At 48.9% G+C, this 22,500-nt stretch overlaps 2 protein-coding genes across 9 annotated transcripts in view; both read left to right on the top strand.

Moving 5' to 3' along the window:
- Positions 1 to 4,879, top strand: part of ccdc85ca (coiled-coil domain containing 85C, a) — a 31,613-nt gene extending 26,734 nt beyond the window's left edge. For 3 of the 7 annotated variants that reach the window (XM_081721452.1, XM_027013950.3, XM_027013948.3), the window contains 3 exons: positions 509 to 604; positions 966 to 1,064; positions 2,085 to 4,879. In XM_081721452.1, the coding sequence (XP_081577578.1) occupies positions 509 to 604; positions 966 to 1,064; positions 2,085 to 2,174 (285 nt within the window). In that variant the 3' untranslated portion in view covers positions 2,175 to 4,879. The remainder of the gene's footprint in view (positions 1 to 508; positions 605 to 965; positions 1,065 to 2,084) is intronic. The other 4 variants (XM_081721451.1, XM_081721455.1, XM_081721454.1 and 1 more) reach the window with 2 other exon arrangements.
- Positions 4,880 to 6,403: 1,524 nt separating this feature from the next.
- Positions 6,404 to 21,472, top strand: setd3 (SET domain containing 3, actin histidine methyltransferase). Of its 2 annotated transcripts, none has more exons than XM_035532807.2 (13): positions 6,404 to 6,510; positions 7,845 to 7,975; positions 8,084 to 8,176; positions 8,270 to 8,418; positions 9,172 to 9,244; positions 9,509 to 9,765; positions 15,367 to 15,425; positions 16,002 to 16,116; positions 16,975 to 17,049; positions 18,094 to 18,260; positions 19,621 to 19,706; positions 20,273 to 20,433; positions 20,605 to 21,472. In XM_035532807.2, the coding sequence occupies exons 2-13, from the start codon at positions 7,873 to 7,875 to the stop codon at positions 21,064 to 21,066; spliced, it is 1,800 nt and encodes a 599-aa protein (XP_035388700.1). In that variant the 5' UTR covers positions 6,404 to 6,510; positions 7,845 to 7,872; the 3' UTR covers positions 21,067 to 21,472. The 2 variants fall into 2 exon arrangements, with proteins under 2 accessions (XP_035388700.1, XP_081577576.1); XM_081721450.1 differs by lacking the exon at positions 6,404 to 6,510 and adding an exon at positions 6,636 to 6,962.
- Positions 21,473 to 22,500: the final 1,028 nt, after the last annotated feature.

The raw sequence follows: 22,500 nt of genomic DNA, 5'->3' as shown, positions 1-22,500 counted from the left end.
CACCGACAGATTCACTACCCACAGACCACTCTTGAACAGGGTGAACATGCTGGCAGCTGTAAATGAGCAGCATGGGGTGAATGTGAGGGACCGCCCCTCACCGCAGATCCGCCCCCCAGCACTGGAATGCTGGCTTCATTGTCGTGGATTTAACGCTGGAGTGGAACTCAAAAGGCTGCGTGTAAAGAGGCCGTGCAAGGCCGCGTTCACTGAAAGGGCTTTTTGTGGACGCGCTGGGCACTGTGGACCCACGAGCCGCTCGCTGGCAGAGCATTCCAGTTGGATGCTTTAACCCGTGGCTCAAAGCTGGCCCAGGTCAGCTGTCTCCTTTGTGTGTGTGTTGTGTAGTGAATCGCAGAGGCTTCACATTCAAAGAGTAAAATTTCACTGGACTCCGTAAACTTTCACTGAGTAACTGTGCCTACTGGCTTCAGCTAATAAGCAAATCCCTAGGCGGACATTCTAAACCCAACCCGTCCGCCTCTGATGTGTGTGTTCCTCTTCACAGGGTACCACCAGGCTCCCCTCTGGAGATCTGCTCTCCCCCATCTCAAGCTACCTGCCCTCAGCCCAGAGACCCGAGGCTCTGGTTCATGCCATGAAGGTAAAGGCTAGTTGCTCCATTCTCCGGCACTGCTTGACTGGTCCACAATTATTAAATGCTACGGATATGAACATTCTTAGGTCGGCTACTGTTCATGCGGCATTTTCTGAAGGTGACCGTGCTCATGATCTGAGAGCTTTAGCTCAGCTGCCAAGTTCTCAGTTAGCCAATGGGATCTTTAGCTTTCGGCACCGTTTTACGTTTCTGCAGAGACTCGTGGACTTCGAGCACCATCGTGAGCAAATCTAGATACCACTACTTCTCCTCGGCTCTTCTGAGGAGACCAACCACTCCACTGAGTCCTCGATCGCTCTTTTTCTAGCCTTTTTCGATTTGGATTTTTTTTCCCTCCGTTTTGTAGGTGTTGGAGGTTCACGAGAAGCTGGACAGACAGATCCCCGAAGACTACAATGAGGACCTCAGCGAGAAGGAGAAAGCCATTGTCCGGGAGATGTGTAACGTAAGTCCCTGTGTATCCCAGGCAGTGAACTTGATTCAGGTCTTGCCTCTTAAATTCTAATGCGCTCCATCCCAGGCTTGGTCATGCAGCATCCCTGCACCCCATCAGACCAAGAAGCCCTTCGCCTGGGACCAGGTCCGCACAGGCAGGGTAAAACTAACACATGCATTGTGGGTGTACTGATCAGGACTTGGAGAATTCGACGCAGATCCTGGGCGAGCGGAGAAACGCGTCAGGGCTGATGAGTCCTGCAAGAGGGGGAGGGGCTGCATGCTTTCCGCAAGCCTCCCGTGTTTGTTTGCCCGTTTGTCAGGGCTGCCACGGCTTATGGTGCAGGACAGTGTTTCCGACGCCCTCCAAAACAGAACCCTACTTTCACGCAGCTCAATTAGAGGCCTCTGTAAAAACCGGGCCGGCCGCGTTTAAAGGGCAGTTGTCAGAGCAATTAGCACAGCCTCACTGCGCAGAACAATGCAGGTGTTATTGGGCTCTTCCACGAGGCCCTGTGCTGCGCCTGTGGAGGATGCGGAGCAGAGCTGGATTGGACCGGGGAAGAGCAAGATGCTTGGTGGGGGCCAGGGGCCCCTCCTCACATGTGAGAGGTAGGGAGTCTGGGACCCAGGGAGCGCTGCTGTTCCCGCACGTAGGACTCTGTGCTCGGAGCAGTCTCCCCCCCGTCACGGGCACAATGACGGAGATGACACGGCACCACAATGGGGCCATTCTTCTCTCTGTGTGCACTGAGCTCCAGTGGAATTAGGTCTGCATGTGTCTGGGCACCATAAGCCCCACACCCCCCGTTTCAGCAACCTGCCTGCGTGAAGCATTGCGTAACACCCACCCTCTCGCTTACTCTCTTCTTTCCCTTCGTCTCTCCATTTTTCTTTCTCACCTCGCCCTGGCTTTCTCTATTTCTTCTCTTCTTCTCCTTCTACTCCCCCTCTCCTGCTCATTCTCCTGTGCTCTCTCTCTCTCTCTCTCTCTTTCTCTCTCTCTCTCTCTGTCTCCATCTGCGCACAGGTGGTGTGGCGAAAGCTCGGAGACGCAGCGGGCTCTAAGCCGTCCGTCCGGCACCAGCTCTCCGGGAACCAGTTCAAAGGCCCCGTCTAGACCCCCCCACCCCCCCACCCCCGTCCGTCCATCCGTCGACGACCGCCGAGACCCACAACAAGCGACTGATGTGTCTAGAACCAGAGGAACAGAACTACGCGGCACTTTGCGACTTTCTGAAGGACGACCTACAGAACCACACACTCACTGTTTGATGCTGTCAGAGCACTCAGCTTCAATTTACTGGACCGGTTTAAGCTAGGCTCCGATCAAACCGCACATTAGTAAGAGTCATACAGCTATCACAAGCTAACTTTAAGCTTTTTATCTACGTAGCCAGTAGGGATTCAAGAATTCAAGAGAGGCAGCTAGCGTGTCCATTGCCCAGTGGACTCTAAGCACGTAAGACTGTATGGAGGTTCCTGGGTGACACTCCCCCCAGTAACGCAGTCCGTTCGCTCATGTTAAACCCTTTCAGCTTCGTAAGAATGTCGCCAGGCAGGCTGAGGAAATGGAAAGATTCGGGTTGGACGAATGGAAAGATCCATTCGGTTCAGGAACGATTCATCAGTAAAACAATAAGTACTTTCATGGGAGAAAAGCATTTGGGGTACATGTGCAAAACAGGTGTAGCAGAGTGGTATTTTCTTTTTAGAGCTGTGTGAGCATACACCAGGACTGCTTCTTGTCTTGTTTCTGAGCACTGATCTTATTCTCACATATATTCCCAGATATCAATACAGTCTCTTATTTTTTAGTCAGTCTGTTATTTCCTCCCCCCCAAAATAAAAGTCCCTTAGACAACAGTAACAAATATAAAAGCCACCCTCGTCGACTATTATGGCCAGCCTTGTTACATACTGTGGCCAAAATCAATCCGATAACATCTGCAATTAAATGAACCCTGGGCGTGATTGTATCATAATGCTGCAGTCCAGATGAACAGGATCGAATGCGCTCTCTCTGCACCATTACCAACCTTTTCTGAGGCATTTTACGTTAAACCAGTTTGACAATCGTTATGCATAGAAGGTTTTATTCCCTATACTGGTGCCAATAAAATAAAACCTAATGGGTTCTCATTTGAATCAGTGGATACTAAATAGTGTATGAGTGTAAAGGGACTCGTAGTCAGTCCCTTTTATTGCAGACCAAGGTGACTTTCATGGGAGCAAGAGCCTTTTTCTCAGTGGTTCCATTATTATCTACTTTCCCTTTAAAAGCAACGGCTGCACTACACACTTCACATGTCTTCTCAAGATGGATTCAGTCCTGCCTAGACTTCTGAACTGGGGTTTTGTACTGAATTCCGGAAATGGGTAAAAGCAGTAGGAAGTGTGCTGTGGTTAACGCAAATAAGGTTTAGCAGAGGAACCCCTCCAGCAGAGTGTGATGTGGAAGTCCTGTACATGAAGCGTAACGCATGTGAGGTTAGTTTGTTCCAACCCGTGCGAGCCATTTCTAATTGTTTAGCTCCATACGCAAGACTGACAGGGAAAAAACGATGCTTGCTGCATTCGTGCTCCTCCGCACATGGGTTACAAAGGGCCGTTGCACCTTGTCAGAAGTGACATTTGTTTTATGCTCCGATCTCTCGCACAGCAGTCGACGAGTTAAAGATGGCGTGGATTCGTCACGGGCAAGTGGGCAAAGACGGTCCGCTGTGCAACTCTTTAAAAGTCCTTGAACACGAGTCCCAAATGTCCTGCTATTAGAAACTTTTAAGTGAAAACCTTGGTAGGATGCAGGCTCTGTCACACCACACAGCAGCAGTACCATCAGCAGCCTTTGTGAGAAAGATCCACGGACTCTGTATTCAGACTCTGTATTACTAATTACCTCAGTGGCGAGAGTACAGAGTTCTTAACTGAAATTCAATGATCTGATAAGCCATAGATTTGTTTTGTATTTTATGCGTTGTGTTTTTTTTTTGTTTTTGTTTTTTTGTTTTGTTTTTTTTTAAACCTTGGACTGGACTTCTCAGTTACACACTCCTGTCATTGTTGGTGTGAGAGTCTCACGCAAAGTAATAAAAGCACGTTGTCGGTGCTGGTCTAAGATCACATTCTTGCTGGATGAATTGAACTGGTTTGTTATTGACTTATTGGTGCAGCACGTGACTTTTGGAAGTCTCTTTCTGCGTGTGTTTGTGTTAAGTTCGTATTACTTTTTTATGCCTGAGATGTGAATGAACAAAATGAACAGCAATCAGTTGAAAATGGAAAAAGAAAAGCATTTATTTGTTATTTCTATGAAACGGTCTATTGCCTGAATTGACGTTAGCAAAAGCATACTGTTATCACAGTATATTTTTAATGTTCCAAATGATTTTAAAGTGAACGAGACAGTATTAATCGAGCCCATGTGAACAGATGTGGAAGTACATTCATTATTAAACGTATTTTTAAAAAAGTGTCCTTTGTAAACAGTCTAAACTACTGATTTTTAAAAATATTTCTTCATTTGAAAGCACAGAATAAATCACTAACTGATGTTTTCCTAATGTTTCCTTCAAATGCACTGCTACATTTGCAAACGAGGATTTGATGTTGGAATCAGTAAAGTCAGTGTTCGGTTGTAACGTCTTTATTTGAATATATGCTGTGTAAATACTTATTCCTGTAGAAAACCTGTAACTAGCATGCATTTCTATTTTTCATAAAATGTACTTAGGTGACAACCAGTGTTTTAGCCAATTAAAGCTGTCAAAATGAAACTCAACTGACTTCCTTTAGATGATCTAAAAATAAAATCAACGCTTTATAGTTCTGTGTCTGTAGCTCTATTACAGTTGGTGCGGTGTAGGTTTTTAAAAAGGGCCAATGCTGCCATCTACTGGCCTAATTTATCACTATTTGAACGCCTCCTAACAGTTAGCACTGAACAGGTAAGTCGTCTTGTTTACAGTGTAGTGCGCTGAGAGGAGAACGGAAGTCAGGTGTCGTGTGGAAATACTGTCTCTGCAGCATTTCCAGAAGAGTAATTTTGTTCCTATGGTATGAAATACTATTATCGAACATTAGCCTCGACTGCACACACTCAAATGTAAATTAGTCTTGTCCAAAATTTTTTTGTACAATTTTAACTCTGAAAAAAAAACCTTCCTAAATATAATAACACTAAATGTATTCATTTTAGAAATATTGAAGTATATAAATAAAAGTAAACAAATTCAAGAATTTTCGACCTTTAAAACACATACAGCATGGAAAACTCTTATTTTCCACCACTTTTAAAGACGATTTGTTAACAGATCAAGTGATTTATTGAAAAGGAAACGTTTTAAAAAGGAAACAATTGTGACTTAGGATGTATTGTGATAATAGTTGTGTCGGCTTTTCTGTAAATTGATTTGACGAAGAAAAAGCATTTAGTTTTGTAGAGCTACAACGGGCAATATGCCGCCAGAAGAAACTCAGCCGATCTAAATTACTTCAAGTAGCTACTAACAAAGCATTAAGTAAATAATTGCAATTAGCTCGTATTTATCCTGCAAAGCTGTTGCCACCTAACAATATGATATAGGATAATGACATTACATTATAGACCTTACTCTAGTTACGGTTTGCAAGAAATCATCAACTGCAACCTATTCCATTCGTATGACAGCGGCATATCGGATGATTATGGTTTCAATAATAATAATTAAAAATAACGAGTCTGGATGACCACAGAGGCAACAACCATTTGTCTAGAAACGATGTTCCATCGTGCAGCATATCACTGAGTGCAGCTAAAGGTAAGGATATCTGAGCTGAACCGGAGATATTTACATTTTAAACCAGAATTGATTGGAGCATGCAGTCTGCTTGAAACTCTAGAAAGGGCGAACCTCTCTATGCCTGCTCTTGCTTTGGTAACGTAAGGACATTAAATGCTTCCTTCAGAACGTTTTACTAGACGCTCAACAAACACATTTATGGAAGCGAAAAATGATGCTCTTCATAAGATTGGCGTTTCATTCCCCTCTAACGATGCCTTTTATGGTAACTTCGTCCAGCTAAGAACTTCCAGTCACGTTTTATGTGTTGTGTAGCGAAACCAACCGTGGAAACTCGAACGAATTTATTGACTCGCTGTATGACCAATCACGTAAGCGAACTCGGGAACCGCCTTAATGTCGACCAATCGGTGGCGACTTAGTAAGTAGGGGAAAGTAAGTTTTCACTTTAAGCCAATTATAAAACAAAGACGATACACGTTTTTAAGTCACCAATGATATTTCACGAATCACATATGCTAAGGCGGGACTGTTTATTGTTCTTCCAATCAGTTTCTTAATTCCGATGTTAAGAGGCGTGGCGATATTACAAAGCCGTAAAGGCTTAGGTTACACCCTACTAGCCACTAAGTGGAAGAGGTCTGACAGGAGCAGCCCTTGGCAGTCATTTAGAAGGTAGTTTCAGTTGTAAAATGTCTTATCCGCAAGAACCTTTTGCGAGCCTACTACAAGCATAGTGTGTGCTTGATCCAAAAGAATTCCGTCGTCTTGTCAGCGCCCGCCATTTTGACTGTCGCTTCCAAAATTGCGAAACATCATGCATGCTAAGCTAACTAGCAGCGATGTGGCTTGCGTGATTAGCATATTAGCTAGCGGTCCAGCTTGGCTCATCTCATATGAGTTCAGCTGTTGGCCTGCGAGCTTTATTCACCCGCCAGCCCAACTCGAAACCCCCTGGCTAACTTACCTCACGGAATACAAGTCCTCCGAGCCATACGGCTTTTGAAGTCGCTGCCCAGTTATCCAGCGGAGCTGGGCAGCCGGTGGGCTCTGGCTTTGCTGGGCGTTGCTGGCCTGCTGTCCTGCTGTCCTCTGTGGTTTCACGACGACGCCGCTGCCTTGTAACCGTGCGTTTCTGTGACTTCAGTTCATATCGGTTCCTGTCTGTGAACGAGTCTGGTTTCTTGTGATTTGGTTGCTTACAGGCCTGTGCTGGGGTCTACACACCATGGTCCTCGACAGTCTGCATGTATACAGCCACTAGGCTAATTGTAGATACTTGCCTTACATCTTAGTGACCAGACTTAGACAGCATAAGTATCACATGTTTAAAGATCACCTTATAGAGGCTGTTCAGTTCTCCCGAAAGAGTTTCTGGGTGTGCTGCAAATGACTTTTGTCACCTATTGATTTTATTGCTCTTGGCATAATTTCTTTTGTAGCGTTGCTACTGGTTACTAGAATAAGTAAGTTGTTTATTTTGATGTGCATCTTGTATCTGCACACTGATGATGCATGAGCTGCCAGATTTAACCAGAGCCGTCAGGTTTTTTTTTTTTTTTTTTTTCATAAGCAGGTTTTAATGGGTCTTTCATGCAATTTTAGAAGTTACACAGAATTGTGAGAGAACTGATTGTATACGACACCCATGCATGGTTTATACTGTGATGCCTAGCAGTGTTAAATTGTTCGATTCCTGCTTTGGTTGAGTTAAGATGCGTGAAGAGTAGGCTCTTATTTTCCCATCCTGAATGCTTGCAGTGCTCTGTGACCTGTAACCTTGCACTCCTGACCAATCGTTGTGGGCAGAGGAGGTTACTGATGCTCAGCCATTTTACCCCGAGACTTTAATTTCATAGGACGAATGCAGCATGCCCCAAACTTTATCATTTTAGTGCAGCGGCTTTTAGTGCCCTCTAGTGGGCACTTTAAAAGTGGCAGTACATTTTAAGGTTCCTCCTTTGCTTCCCTCAACCCCCTAATTTTGTTCCACTGCGTTTCCTATTCAGCAATCCTCAGCCATAACACAGCTAGACAATGGGCAAGAAGAGTCGGGTGAAGACTCAGAAGTCTGGCACAGGGGCCACAGCGTTGGTGTCCCCCAAAGAGATGATGAACTTGATCTCAGAACTTCTGCAGAGTGAGTACAAATCCTCAATCCGGTGTACGACCCACGCGCGTCTCTGGGCCCAGGGCCCACGTAGGTTCGCCAGGGTCATCTCAGCGCGCCTTTGTCTGTGTCGCTCAGAATGCAGCGGCTCCGCCCCCTCCACGGGCAAGGAATGGGAGGAGTATGTCCAGATCCGTGCCTTGGTGGAGAAGATCCGAAAGAAGCAGAAAGGTGCGTGGGGTGGTGACGGGGGCGTTGGAGGGAGGCGGAGCGCTGAGATGGGAGGCTTCGTCCCACGCGTGCTATCCCGTTGCTTGTCCGCAGGGGTCTCCGTAGCGTTCGAGGGCAGCAGGGAGGAGCACTTCCCCGAGCTCATGGCCTGGGCTGCAGAATGCGGCGCGTCCTGCAGTGGCTTCGAGATCGCCAAGTTCGGGGGCGAAGGCTACGGCCTCCGAGCCACCCGCGACATCAAGGTTTATGCCGCCACTCTCCGAGTAGAGAACAGCCCTGTTCTTTCGGATCCGAAGTCAGGGACGCTTTAATGGGGGAGTTGGCTGTCTGCTTTACCGGCTGGTCAGCGTCTGACTTCTTAGAGCATGATGAATTATGTCCATTGAGTGCTGAAGAATTGATCCACGCAACCAAGCCAACGTTTTGGGAGAGGTGCTGTTAAAGGAGAAATCAATTTTGTCCACTCCCATTTATAAGTAACGTAATTGCCATCGTGAATAGATGTGATAATCATTGTCATTTTCCTGAGCGCAACTTGTTACCTCATTAGGAACAGCCTGAATTGCAGCCTAACCTGAGCATTAAGGGCTGTGGAAAAATAGCAGTTATTGATTGGTCATCTTTTTTTTGCTTTCAGACAGGACTGAGTTCAGTGGTCAATACGCTTTCATATGTTAGAAATTTTTTTTTTTTTTTTTTTTTTTAATCGATGTTTTCAATTGCCCTCATTCATGCTGTGGTCACAGCACCACAGCCGCAATGAATGCGGGCATTGAATGACAAAGGACAACAGTGTGCAGTCACAGCCCCTGGTTAAAGGTTCTCGTTTTGGGTGGACTTGGGTTTTGCTTTGCTGGTGTGAGGCTCGCGCTTCTTACTACTCTTTTCTCTCTTTATCTGGTTGTTGGAGCTGTGAAACCTTTTAAAAAATGTATTAAAAAAAAAATTGACTCTAATTTGTCCTCTAACTGCCTCACACTCTCTGTGGTCTACAGGCAGAGGAGCTCTTCCTTTGGATTCCCAGGAAAATGCTCATGACCGTGGAGTCGGCCAAAAACTCGATCCTGGGTAAGTCCTGCTGCATCCCCAAACTCGGGGCGTGACACCCCCCCCACCACTGACGAGCTACAACTCCACCCCTGAACGCCCAGGGGCTGGAGCAATAGCAGTTTCATTAACCACATGGTGTGATGCTCTCAGACTCGTCTGTGTTTCTCCATCAAGCTGATGGAGGAGTTTCAGCAGGGCCCAGCCCCGGAACACCGTGGATGCTCGTCGCCGGGCTGCGAGGCACCAATGTTTGCTTAACTCTGCCATGCCCCGATTTCGCAGGCCCCCTGTACGGCCAGGACCGGATCCTGCAGGCCATGGGCAATGTGACGCTGGCACTGCACCTGCTCTGTGAGAGGGCTGACCCCGCCTCCCCCTGGCTACCCTACATCAAGACTCTGCCCGCCGAATACGACACCCCCCTCTACTTCGAGGAGGAGGAGGTGCGCCACCTGCTGGCTACCCAGGCCATTCAGGACGTGCTCAGCCAGTACAAGAACACGGCTCGCCAGTACGCCTACTTCTACAAAGTGCTCCACGTGAGTCTGCCGCCTTTTCTCCGCTGCTTCTCCTTGTCCCGCCGCCCAACGAGCCTGCGAGTGAAATCTGCCCGGAGCCTAATTATCTTCCCGTTTCTCCTTGCTGCTCTCTGCCACGTGTAAATGTTGTTTTTTTTTTGAGATCCTTCGTGAAAGCCTCTGTCACCCGTACAACCGTCCCACTGAAATGGAGCCGTTTCTCCGGGCTCTAACGAGCAGGGCGTAATAAACTACACTGGTGCCATACAGTGCTTTAAAACTCCAGGGTCCGCGTCTCCTTTCAGCTCTTTCCCTCACAGCTTAATTCGGCTTCCGTAGCCATATACAGCTATCCTTTACTCAGCTCGGTGATCAGGTGTGGAAATCAGGTTTTAAAAGGTTTCTAGCTGTTGGCAGCACATCGGAGATGGGTAAAAGGAGCTTTATAATGCCCTCTTGCACCCAATTTCAGGGGCTCTGATAAGCTGCTGTTGACATGGCTCAGAGGCTGTAATGTGGTGGCACTTGAAGACCAGCAGGGGGAGATGTTCCACCCTTTTAAAAAGCATTCTCCAGTCTGCTCGGAACTGTAGCTTACAGTACACAGTGATGTAAGTAATATAAAACCATGACTCCTTATTAGAGATATTCATGACTGATGGCGTAGAATGTCTGGTGTTCCTTTAAACGTGGTCCTCTTGGACCTTAAAGGGTTTTCAGTAGTTGTGTTGATGGTGAAGTTGAATTAATGACCAGGCTTGACTTTTCTTAAAGTTCCTCTGTTTGGAGATGTTCTTCCAGACTCTAGATATTCTTGCTTCCTATGGCGTGTTGGGTGATCTCTCATGGAGATGCTCTTGTTAAATGAGTAGGTGTCCCACACTTCTCTTGCTCCAAAAGGTGGTTAAACTTGAGATGTTTCTAGCTACAAGGTTTTGGCCTGCGACGTCGGCAGCAGAAGCTCTAGAAACAAACAGTTCATGGTTCATTTTGCACCTTTTAATGTAGTTTCCTTGATGTAGATTTGCTTTTTTATTACTGTGCCGCACTCATGGCGGAAGCTATAAATGACGTATAGTTTATTTCTCTTGGACCATTAAGTTCATCTGTTATGTTTCTGTTAGCTTGGGCAAGGGTAGCACTTTTAAAATGGTCACTTAAATATGTGCATTATTGCAAATATAGTAAAGCAAAATGAATCCTGCTAGCATATGTAAGTAGCAACCTTTTGTCTGGAAGCTTCTGAATGAATGATGGCACGTCATCCCTTAGTGATGGGTATTAATTGCACGATCTTGTTCCACAAAGCAATTTGTAATTTGCATTTTGTGAAGCAACACTCAACTGTGCAGATATGACACTTTTAAGTGACCTGATGATATGCCGATTCATTTAAACGAAACTGATAAATATTCCCCTTGTTTATGTTCCTCTCCTTGGCCATTAAAGAAGCATTAATCTGCCCTGTTCCTCTGAATCTCACTCAAAAGCGTCTCTTTCATTAGATGAGTGTCAGTTAGAAAAGAGGTAATACTTCACATTATTGTCAAGATAAGGCATCAAATATTCATGGGCATTGCTAATGTATTTGCGGTTGTGTGGCGGAGTCTATTCACATGTTGCGTTATTAGCTGGTGTGTAGCTGTGTGCTGTAGGGCTTGGGTAATCACCATCCATAGGCTCAGTCTGCTGTTGTTGGCGTTTCCTAAATGTACGCTAAACATACGTTCACTAAACTTGCCAGACGCTTTCCAGTCAGGATTGATTGGAGCAGCATGCAGTCTCGCTGAAACTCTAGAAAGGGTGAATGCTGGCTATGCCTGCTCTTGTTTTAGTAACGTAAGAATATTAAACGCTTCATTCAAAACTTTTTTGCTAGATTGTGCTCTCCTTGAGCCTGGCGTTTTCATTCTACGAATCGCATTCCTCTAACTGGAGTCTTTTTGTTTCACCTTAGAAAACTTCCAGTCATGTTTTATATTTTGTGTAGCGTTTCTCCAGTGTTTGTGAAAAAGAAAAATTGTACTGTGGAGGTGAATGTATCTGGTTGGTGACTCTGGTTGTCCTTTTAGGAGGAAGTCGTGCCGTGTCTTCATGGCGGCAGAGACGGTCGGCCCGTCAAACAAGCCGTCGACCAAACGCCACTCCCCGTTTTGATCTGTACCTTGTGTTTTGATGACGTGCTGTGTGGTTGTGAATCACTAGAAACCACAGCCACGGCCTAAAGAGGCAGGACGGGTTCCATAGCGGTCGACGCGTGTATCCAGGCAATTCTACGCTAGGTGTGACCTGGCATTCTCAGTACACATATCCGTCCTGTAGGTGGCAGGAGAGGGTTTATGACGTGTGGAACAAACAGAACCTCCAGTGAGTAGACGCTATAGTGCCTGAAAGGCGTCGTCGTCTTAAGTTCACAGCAGAAGCAGAACTCCGTGCACTTTTCCTGCGTGTCAGCCTTGTGTACGAGGAGGTGAAGTCTGGGTTGATGGTGGGAGGTGGGAGGGAGCACGAACGTGTCCTCTAACCCGCAGCTGGAGCAGGGGCGCCGGGCAGGCTGCGGAGGTTCAGCTACTCCCCCAGACGCAGCTCAGGGAGGGAGGGGGGTGGTTTGGTGTGTGAGTGTGAGTGTGTCTGGCCAGGCCCTTCGGCGAGTGTCCTGTCCGCGCCGCTCCTCAGGTTGGGCGCCTGCCGTGGCTGTAATGACTACTGTCAGTGTCGGCCTCTCCTCGGAGGCGGCCGCAGATGACCGGGCTGGAAAATTAGCTTGTCGCATCGGCTTTGAATTGAATTGACCTGATTGTACCTTCCGCGCATGTCGAGAAGGAGACTGACAACCTCCCTCCCCCCAGCCCGTTTCATTCTGCCTCCCCTTTCCCCGCTTCTCCTGCCCGCCTGTCTGCCTGCCTGCCCGCCTCCCTGCCTTATCTGGAGCCCCCACCTCCTCACCCATCTGCATGGGCTGGAAAGGCGACCCCCGCCCCCCCACCCCAATCTGGGAGCTTTTTATATGTTTTTCCTGCGTGAAGAGGGATGGGCTCCTGTCAGCGGCGGTGCACCATCTGAGGCGCAGCCGTGCGCCTTTCCTGTCCGCGGGGGACCAATGATCGCCGGGCCGTCCTCCCCGGGCCCGCGTGCTCACGTGGCGTCAGCGGTGGGGGAAGGAGGCGGAACCCATAAGGTGACCCCGGTATGCAGCGAATGCAAAGTAACCTTGGTGTGCTGCATCTGCTGCTGTTGATGAGAAATGAACAGGGTCCCTGCGGTATGCTCTCGCTTCCCTCCCGCCTGTTATCTCTCAAGATATTTGTCTGACCTTCCTGGCATGGTGAGCGAAATGAGTTTGTCACACGCACCGCTATATTGTCCATGGGCTATTTTATATATATTTGTGTGTGGTTTTGTTTGTTTTTTTTGTTTTTTTTAAAGATCTGGGATCAATATTCATATTTTTGGATGTGCAATAAAGAAGAACTGTACCAGGAAACGGACCATCAGGTGATGTGGCCTATTTTTTAAAGAGGGGGAAAAAAAAAAAACATCGATGCAGGTTGAGCAGTAAAATGCAGATGGATGTTCTTCGTGGTGGGTCTCGTGTGTGTGTGTGTGTGTGTGAGTGTGAGATTTGGTGTGGGGGAGTGTATAAGGATGAGGGCATACAGAACCCAAAGCCCTCCTGCAGACCAGCCACCAATTAGCTGCATTTCCTGTTTGCTCGTTAAGGCGAGGCGAGAGCTTTTGTTTTTTTTAATTGATTTGCAGTGCCACCCCCCTCCTCCCCGCCAGCGCGCGCAGTGCCAGTGTGGGCTCCGCTGCAGGACATGATGAATTGCCTCTCTCTGCCGATGCTAATGCAAGGAGCGCCCGAGCTGCGGAAGACCCCCTCTCTCTCTCTCCCTCTCTCTCTCTCTCTCTCTCTCTCTCTCTCTCTCTCTCTCTCTCGCCGAAAAACTCTGCTTGTCAGCTGTGCCATCCAAAACCCACCCCGCCCACCGCTGCATGACGTCGCCCAACTTTCCGTGCCACGTTCTCCCGTCACTTCGCTGTGCGCACGGGCCCCAGACGCCGGGATAGCCATGCGGCCCGAGCCTGTATTCCCCACCCCCACCCCCCGACGGAGGGCCGTTCCGTCTCCCCGGGGCCCCACCGCTCCAGTCCGCTAATTATTGCCTTAATCGAGCCCATTAACGTGCTCAGGTGCTCCTGCCCGCTATGAGGTTGCCGATCTGGGAGGGCCCGGGGGCCAGTAATGCCTCTTTAACCTGTTCCTGCTGCCTGACGGAGGCCCACGACGGGTCCAGCTGTGAGAGGGAGAGGATGAGGAGGGTCCTCCAGGGACTTGATCCGCTACTTCCATCAAGGCGCTAAACAGCTCCTGTTCGCTTGCCGGGCTCGAACCCGGGCGGCTCGGTGCGCTAAACCCACGGATCCGTCCTTCTGGAGGTCGTCCGAAGGAGACGGGCAGGGGTGGGGGTGAATGGAGATGTTGGTGCTTTCTGCTCTCTTGGCTCCCAGACCCAACTCATCTCCACACCCAAGTACCGTATGCCTTGGCTGTGGAACCTGCTCGTCCGCTGACCCTCAGCCCAGCCCCCTGCCCAGCCCTGCCAGTGGACTTGGCCTCGCTGTGAGGGCTCTGTTTAGGGGGGTGGGGGGTGTAGCAGACCATCCAGAGGTAGAAAAGGGCTCAATTAGTGTCATCGAAGTTGATTAATGGGAGGAGACGTGGAAGGTAAAAGTTAGCGACCACCTCCGAGCGGCTTCATTTCATGCTTGTTCTCCGCTGTGTGAGTGTATCTAATTGTGCTGCTTGATATGCACATGCGTCACCTCTTTAAATAAAAAAACAAAAACAAAAAAAAAAACAAGGAAACGCACACGTGTGTTTTATCAGCCTGACGACTGTATTAAAAACTTGTGCGTTGTCGTTAAATCATCAGGTACTGATTAATGGTAATGTCTTCCTCTTTGTGTACACGTGTGATGAATTGCCGGCCGTCCCGGGCGAGGCAGCGGCCGCGTCGTGCGGGTCGCCACGGAGAACGCGGGGCTTCGTTTGGCTGGGACACCAGCCCCACACACGCAGCTGTGGGAGCACCTGGGCGGGGGCAGGGAGAGGCCGAGCGCACGCTCAGCCCTCCGTCTATTTTTACGCTTCGCTTTGCGTTTTTCAGTGGGGCCCTGCAGCCAGGCCCAGTTAGACCCCACCATCACCTTCACCCCCCCCAGGAATGGCGTGTCCCCCCCCCCCCACCCCCATGACATGCACTCCAAATGAGCCCTTGGAGGCAGTGGGCCTGTGCCTTTAAATGTAGATTTCTGTGGCGCCAGTGGTTCTCTGTCACCTAAATTGATGAAGCAGATTTATGATGGCTGCTTGGCACAACAAATTAAGTTGACAGTGATGTATGGGGGGCTAATGCCACCATGATCCCACAGTAGCACTGCCGGACGCTCCGTGCTTCTCTCGCTCTTGTTAGGATCTGTTAGGTAGCCACGTAATGAAATTCCACTCACTGATTTGTGTGTGTGTGTGCACCCTCCCTACCCACTTCTTCCTTTTACTTTATCCTTCTCTCTTCCCCCCCGCCTCTGTCCTTTCTTCTCCTCGCCTTCGGGCCACAGACTCATCCGAACGCGAGCAAGCTGCCCCTGAAGGATGCCTTCACCTTTGACGACTACAGGTTGGTTCCCGGCGTCCTACCGTGTCCCCAACTGGAACTTCTCTTTCAAGAAAGGGGTGTGGGTGTGGGGGTCGGAGTGGTTGTGCCGGGTGGTAGGAAATGGCCCCTTAAAACGAGGCGTTTGTTCTCATTGTTCTTTCATTAGCACCAAATTATCTGTGAGGGAATAATTTATCATCGGTCCCCTTTTATCTTCGGTTTGTTGAGCATGATGCAAGCGTCTGCTCCCACCGGGCGCAGTGTGAGAGGAATGAAATAGCACCATGTCACAGTTACTGCTTCACTCCTCAGCGGCCTTATTGTTTTGAGGTTTTTATTCATTATTACCAGATGGCTTGCAGAGGTAAGGCCACATTCTCAGCGCCTTGTGTGAAGAAGCTCTCGCAAGGCCACCGTAAAGGCTTACGTAACCCAGTTCGTCGGTTCAAGACCTCTGCAGCTCTATAGGGGACTCTCTAATAAGCAGTGATGAATTGGGGGGGGGGGGGAGTTTGCTGAGTGAACGAGTGGTTTAATTCAAGTGGGACTCGCCGATGAGTCTGAGATAGATGGTGACTCGGGCCTCTCTGGTTGCAGGTGGGCCGTCTCGTCTGTGATGACGCGTCAGAACCAGATCCCTACCGAGGACGGCAGCAGGGTTACCCTGGCGCTGATTCCGCTCTGGGACATGTGTAACCACACCAACGGCCTGGCAAGTAGCACCTCTGCCTCCTCCCAGCGCACGCACACACAAAAACAAACAAACAAAAGCCTTTCAAGAGAATTCACTCACCATTTGAAACCTGGAAAATTTTATATATATATATATATATAAAAACAGTCTCATGTACATACGGTGTGTTTGTGTATAATGCAATTGTGAAATAAAGGTCATGGGAATATGCGCAAACAAAGTGTTTTGAGAAAAATCTAAAAAAAAAAAAAGTAATGTGCTAGTCTGTTGATTGTAGCAGGATCTCGGGGGATGTTTTATATTTATTTGAACAATTTGTCCTTGATTGCGTTCAGTGCCTCATGCCACAGAGCAATATATCGCTTTCTTTCATTTGTGTGGGAAACGCATTTATGGTCTACAATGATTCTTTTTCTCTTTATTTATTTCTTTATTTTATTTTGTTATTTTATTTATTTATTTTTGAATTGTCATATGTCCTGAAAATTGGAGTCATTAAGATGCTTAATGAAATGGCTTCCTGGGGTTCCCCAGGGTTAGGTTTAATAAAAATGCATTTCTTCTGTAATAGTTTTATTTATCACGAAGTCATGACAATTTAGCCAAGCTTTATTACATTTTATTAATTTCTTTACATTTTCGGAGATTCGATTTTAGAGCGTCATTTGTTTGTGCATGCGCTGATTTAGAGAATTATATCTTAAAATATATTTAAGCATCTTAATCTTTGTCCCCTTCTTGTAATATGTGGCACGACAAAATAGGCTTATAATTGTTGCTCATAAAGTTAGTCAGTCGTGAACAATGTTTTCCCCGAACACTGACCGTGTGTAAGGACAATGAGATCTTTAATCCTAGATTTCTGTTTTCTGTTAGATTACGACCGGCTACAACTTGGAAGATGACCGATGCGAATGTGTTGCTCTCCAGGACTATAAGGAGAATGAGCAGGTGAGCTCTGACCAATGGCGGCTCAGCCGCACCACCAGCCCCCGCCTTTGCTCTGGCACACGTTTATCTCAGTCTCAGGGCACGGGGCCGGGAACCTTGAAGAGCCTTAAATCAAACGTCAGCTAATCAAGCGGCACTGAATCAAGCAGGGGCCAGGGACGATCGGCAGATGGTTGTCGCTCGCTCCTCCGGGCCCCTCGCTGCTCGGCACACCCCCCCCCCCCCCCCCCCCGCTTTTATTTTATTATTTTTTTGGAAAGGTTTCGGTTCGTGCACGGCCGTGCCTTTCCGTGCGCCCTGCTCGCGGCAGCGCGGGGCGTTTTATCAGCCGCCGGCCATTACAGAGACCTGCGGGTAATATCAGAGACGGAGCGTTCAGTTCTAGCGGCACGGGGAGAGGATCCGGAGGCCACGCGCTGACAGGCCAGGTAGACCCCCCCCCCCCCCCTTAGACCTAAGCAGAATGTGAATTATTTGATAAGATTCAGGGAGACAGCAAGCGACGGGAGGAGAGGGGTGCGGACGCCGGCATGTGGGAGCTGGGAGGGGGGTGTTCGGGAGCGTTTCCCCGCACCGAGCCGTTTGATCCCCCGATCCCTGCCGCTGATTCCGTGCGGGGCCCCGGGCTCGCAGCAGCGGCTGAAATCGCGGCTGAGCCGAGCTAAGCCGCTCCCTCCCCACACTATCCAGCGCTCCTCTTTATCAGCAACCCCCCCCCCCCCCCCCCCAACTTCTCTCCAGATCGCTCCGCTCTGCTCCGCGCTATCGGTGACTGCTGTGACAGTTAGGCGGCGGACGGGGACGTGAGCCGGGTGTGTAAGGACGAGAGTGTGGCTCGCGAACGCTGGCGTGCGGGTTTTTTTGGGCCGGCTGGCTGGGTCGGGGGAGTTTTGGTTGGTGGAGCCTTCTGCCCTCGTGACATCTGAACCTGCAGGGTTAAGCTGACGTGGGACATGCCTAGGTGCACATTAGCACAATGGCTCTCGCTAGTTAATGTACTGCTTCTGGCGTGTCCGCATGTCACTTATCTCTTCGTTAACACAGATCTACATATTCTACGGGACACGGTCCAACGCCGAGTTTGTGATCCACAACGGCTTCTTCTTCGAGGATAACGCACACGACCGGGTGAAGATCAAGCTGGGTGTGAGCAAGAGCGAGCGGCTGTACGCCATGAAAGCCGAGGTGCTGGCCCGAGCTGGGATCCCCGCGTGAGTGTCACGGCAACGACATCCACACCAGGACCACCCGCCGTCTCCACATAGGCCACGGTGTCCAATGCTGTTTTTTAATGTACTCGCTTAGTCTTTTTTGATTTCTTTCCTTAAGGGTGTGTTTATACTTGTGGTTTGCGTCCCTTGGTCTGCACCAAACAAGAAAATGATACATTATTGCATTTTAGTCCTGGTCTGCTTATCATTCACAATAGCAAATTTACAATTGAACCAATATAAGCGCCCCCCCCCCCCCCAAAAAAAGTAAAAAAAAGTGACGCATGACGCAAATGTGATAGTCTGTGGGCTTAATGCACTCAGGGTTGTGTCTACCTGGTGATATTTTTACCATTTGGAAACAGCAAGAGGTGGCAAAACGGATGAAGGAGTGAAAACTGCACCAGAAATTCCTCCACTGCACATGCTGGAGAAGCAGCGCCGCAGTGGGAAGATGGCGATGCCAATACCTGTGCCGAACTGTAATGGAAAACGTGTGACTGTTCTCTCGCGCCGTGTTTACTGTCACATATCGCGACCTCGCATGCTGTTTGTTTCGTTTTAGATGCATGTGCTTCATATCCTGTTCATACTTCAATCGAACCGCACCAGAATTCGTTTATAAGCGCACTGACATCTGGGCCCGCTTATTTGGTGCGCACCAGAGTTTGAGAGCAAGCGTTCACACTTATTGTAATGATCCACACTTACTATAACGAGCAGAGAAACCAAACCAGAGCAATCAGCTACCAAGTGTGAACACACCCTAAATCCCATGTTAAGTATCTTCTTAATTCTTCTAGAAGCTTCTGTTGGATCCCTTTGGTTACTCACACGTGAGCTTATTTGGAGGTGAAGGGTTGAGCTGTCCCTACTGCATCCGTTCTGTCTGAAGTGCGGGACGCAGGGTAATTGAATTGCTTTTGCAGCAAAAAGCTCAGTAATGCGTTTGGAGTGCAATATCGCCACCTCAGCCACTGGCGTATTGTCTCGCTGATCAATAGCTCCAAGTTCATGAAAACATTCAGAATTACCGTCTGATTCAGCACAAGAGCAATCACTCTCCTTTTCAGCCAGTGTGTGAATCTGACAGGAAAGGGCCATAGACGGGCTCCAGCAATTAAATGGTAAATTGTAAATGATTGAGTGCGTTTTTAATAAATGCAGCGGGCTCGGCGGCCGCTCATCACTTCAGATCAATCAGCTGTCACGCCGCCGCGGTGGGGGGGGTGTTATGGAGGAAGGGAACTCTCCCTGGTGCCGGCCCTGCCCGTTCGCTGTCGTCTCGTCCTGGGGTGGCGGCCACGGGAGTGTCCAGGGCTCCTCGCTCTGATCTCTCTCTGCTCCTTCGACCCCACAGGTCCAGCGTCTTTGCCCTGCATCGCAGCGAGCCTCCCATATCCGCCCAGCTCCTGGCGTTCCTGCGGGTCTTCTGCATGACGGAAGGTAAGGCCCCCCCGAACCCATCCCAACATCTCCCAGGGCCCCCCCCCTTATGGGTGCCCCCTAGCAACCCCTGGGCCTTGGCGAGCCATGGAACATTGATCTACCCAGAGACTGAGCACACATCCCCTAGTTGTTTAATTGATCGAGACAGTCGCACGGTTTTGTGGAAGAAGTGATCCACAGGCAGTGAAATATTCATAAATACGTATGCGAAAGATGCCAGTGTCATAAATTCCATGAAGCAAGGCCGTGTCCTCTGGCAAGACCTCTTCTGGGTGAGCCCATATTTTATTCAGGTTTTGTATGTTAATTTTTTAAAGGCAGTGCAGGAGCCCTGTAGCGCGGGCTCGCCTTTTACTGATCTGACACGACGCAGTGCACTGAACACATTAAGCACTCGTTCACCGAGCCCTTTCATCTCGTTAGCGGCCGTGTAATCATGCCTTACGTAATCTCTCGCCGCTCGCCGGGCTCACGGCTATTATGTCTGCACGTGCCCATACGACTGCTCTGCTAACCTGTGTGTGTGTGTGTGTGTGTGTGTGTGTGTACGCTTCTGATGACAGAGGAGCTCAAGGACTACCTGGTGGGTGAGCATGCCATCAACAAGATCTTCACGCTGGGTAACGCGGAGTTCCCCGTCAGCTGGGAGAACGAAACCAAGCTGTGGACCTTCCTGGAGACGAGAGCCGCGCTGCTCCTCAAAACGTACAAGACCACGGCCGAGGTACCGCAGCGCCCACAGGCGAAACCCTCCCCCTTCATCCTCTGTCACAGTCTTGATTTGCGGTAAACGCATTTGATCAAAGGACCCGCTAGCTAACCATGCTAACATGGCAGACGTACCGGTTTTTAATCCGTGGTCGGCGACGTCAGCGCATGCGTTTTGTGTTTCCAGGAGGACCGCTGCTTGCTGCAGCAGAGCGACCTGTCCCCACACGCCCGCATGGCCGTCCTCCTGCGCCTGGCCGAGAAGGAGATCCTGGAACGGGCGGCGGCCAGCGGGCGAACCAAGCGCCTGCACTGCCAGGAGCAGCTGGAAGGGGGCGCCGCACTCCCCCTGTACGAGGAGACCGACGCAGCGCTGCTGGATGGCGCCGGCGCCAAGCTGCCCATAGTCCTGCGCAAGCTGGAGGAGGGAGACGAGGAGGCGGAGCTCGGGACCGCCCACGCCCCCGTGCTGGCCGCCCACGGGACGCCGCTCCTCAACGGGGAGAGCGGGGAGCCCGGCAGCGGCCGGGCGTGCACCCAGCTGGAGGATGGGAAGGAGGCGGCAGGGGAGAACGGGGAAGCTTCCGCACAGGGAGACGAGGCGAGCGCCCAACGAACTGGAGCCACGGCCAAAGCCAACGGGGAGTAGAGGGTGTGCACGGCGTCGCACACTCATGCCCTCCGCTGCTTATTTATTTTGGTTTTAAGTGACTGAGAGAAACGGAAGTGAAAACAATCGAAACTAAAAAGGCAGAAAATTTCACCCTTTATTTATGTCTTTGGCTGGTTTTTTTTGTTGTTTTTTTTTGTTTGTTTTTTTCTTTCTCCTTTTTTATATATATATATATATATAGATATCTCCTGCAGCCTTTAGTATAACCAGCAGGGGCTAAGCTTTCTGAGGGAGACGTCTGCTGATCCATCCCATGTATTCGAGGTTTTAATGGTGCCACACTGGTGCGTTTTTTTTGTTTGTTTTGTTTTGTTTTTTATAAATATATTTTACATTTTTTTTAAGTTAGTTTGTTGCTGTGTCTCTCCCCCACCCCCACCCCTTTAAAGCAGGCGGCTCATCCTACCCAGCTAAAGAAGGACTTGGAGACCCCGGGAACTCTGTGATGTAACCCCTCGTGTTCAGACTGTGATTCTGCTGAGTCTTGTCGGTGGATTTAATGAACCCGCCTTCCAGGAGACGGCCAGTGCACGTTTGCAGGAGTCAGACGGACTTGGTGAATTGGTCAGGGCTGGGGTTGTGGTTTTGGGTTTGGGCTCCTCCCATCCGAACCACCACCTGGGCTCATTCGTGTTGCTCCTAACGGAGACCCGCTGTTTACTGCTTCACTGTAGGCTACGTCAGGAAAACGCTCGGCGTTGGTGTGCGTTGCTAGACAATCGTTATTGTTATTTATTTTTTTTAACCCCCCCCCCCCCTCACATTTTTACACTGATCTGTTTGGAGAAGTTTCCTGTTATCATCACTGGAGGAGTGCTGAAGTTTCCAAAGGGACGTTTGCCCAGAACTAGAAGCTGAGAGATATTTGTGAAACTGAGGTGTACTTTGGGAACATTTCCCATATTTTTTAAAGTGATAACAAGCTATGGATTGCTTGTGGGTACATGTGGGTACTGGGAAGTACTTTCTCTGAATGTAGCCTGAAATGTGTTTTCATGTTCAACAGGTGTAATACATGGTAATATGCTTGAGGACCATGTCCATTGCTGGAAACATGGAAAAGAGGTCATGGTCCATCCTTCTCAGCGTATTCTGGATGTTGGGTTCCGTCGTAAGCAAGGCCCGTTACGGTTGCATTTCTGCTCTATCTGGTCATCTTTAAGCCTTGGGCACCGTCATTTTTAGCCTGTCTCCTGAAATGCGCTTTTACGAGGTGATGTTACAAGAAGTCACATTTACAACACTGTTGTTGGTGTTGTTGTTGTTGTTGTTGTTGGTGTTATTGTTATTATTATTAACAATACATTTTATCTAATTTCATACCCTTTAAAATGCAGTTCAGTTCTTTACAGTACATGTTATAACACACAGGTAAACAAGTTACATGATAAATGATAAAATGTATTTAAT

The sequence above is a fragment of the Electrophorus electricus genome, chromosome 10 (genome assembly GCF_041902795.1).
Source record: "Electrophorus electricus isolate QZ-2024a chromosome 10, ASM4190279v1, whole genome shotgun sequence".
NCBI classification, from domain to species: Eukaryota; Metazoa; Chordata; class Actinopteri; order Gymnotiformes; family Gymnotidae; genus Electrophorus; species Electrophorus electricus.
Note: the sequence above shows the minus strand (reverse complement) of the source record. Positions and strands in the feature narration are given on the sequence as shown.

Excerpts from the sequence above, each read along its gene's own strand:
- setd3 (XM_035532807.2), top strand. The coding sequence starts at position 7,873 with ATGGGCAAGAAGAGTCGGGTGAAGACTCAGAAGTCTGGCACAGGGGCC. Across the intron at positions 16,117-16,974 it reads GTAACCACACCAACGGCCTG|ATTACGACCGGCTACAACTT; the intron begins GCAAGTAGCACC and ends GTTTTCTGTTAG. Across the intron at positions 17,050-18,093 it reads ACTATAAGGAGAATGAGCAG|ATCTACATATTCTACGGGAC; the intron begins GTGAGCTCTGAC and ends TCGTTAACACAG.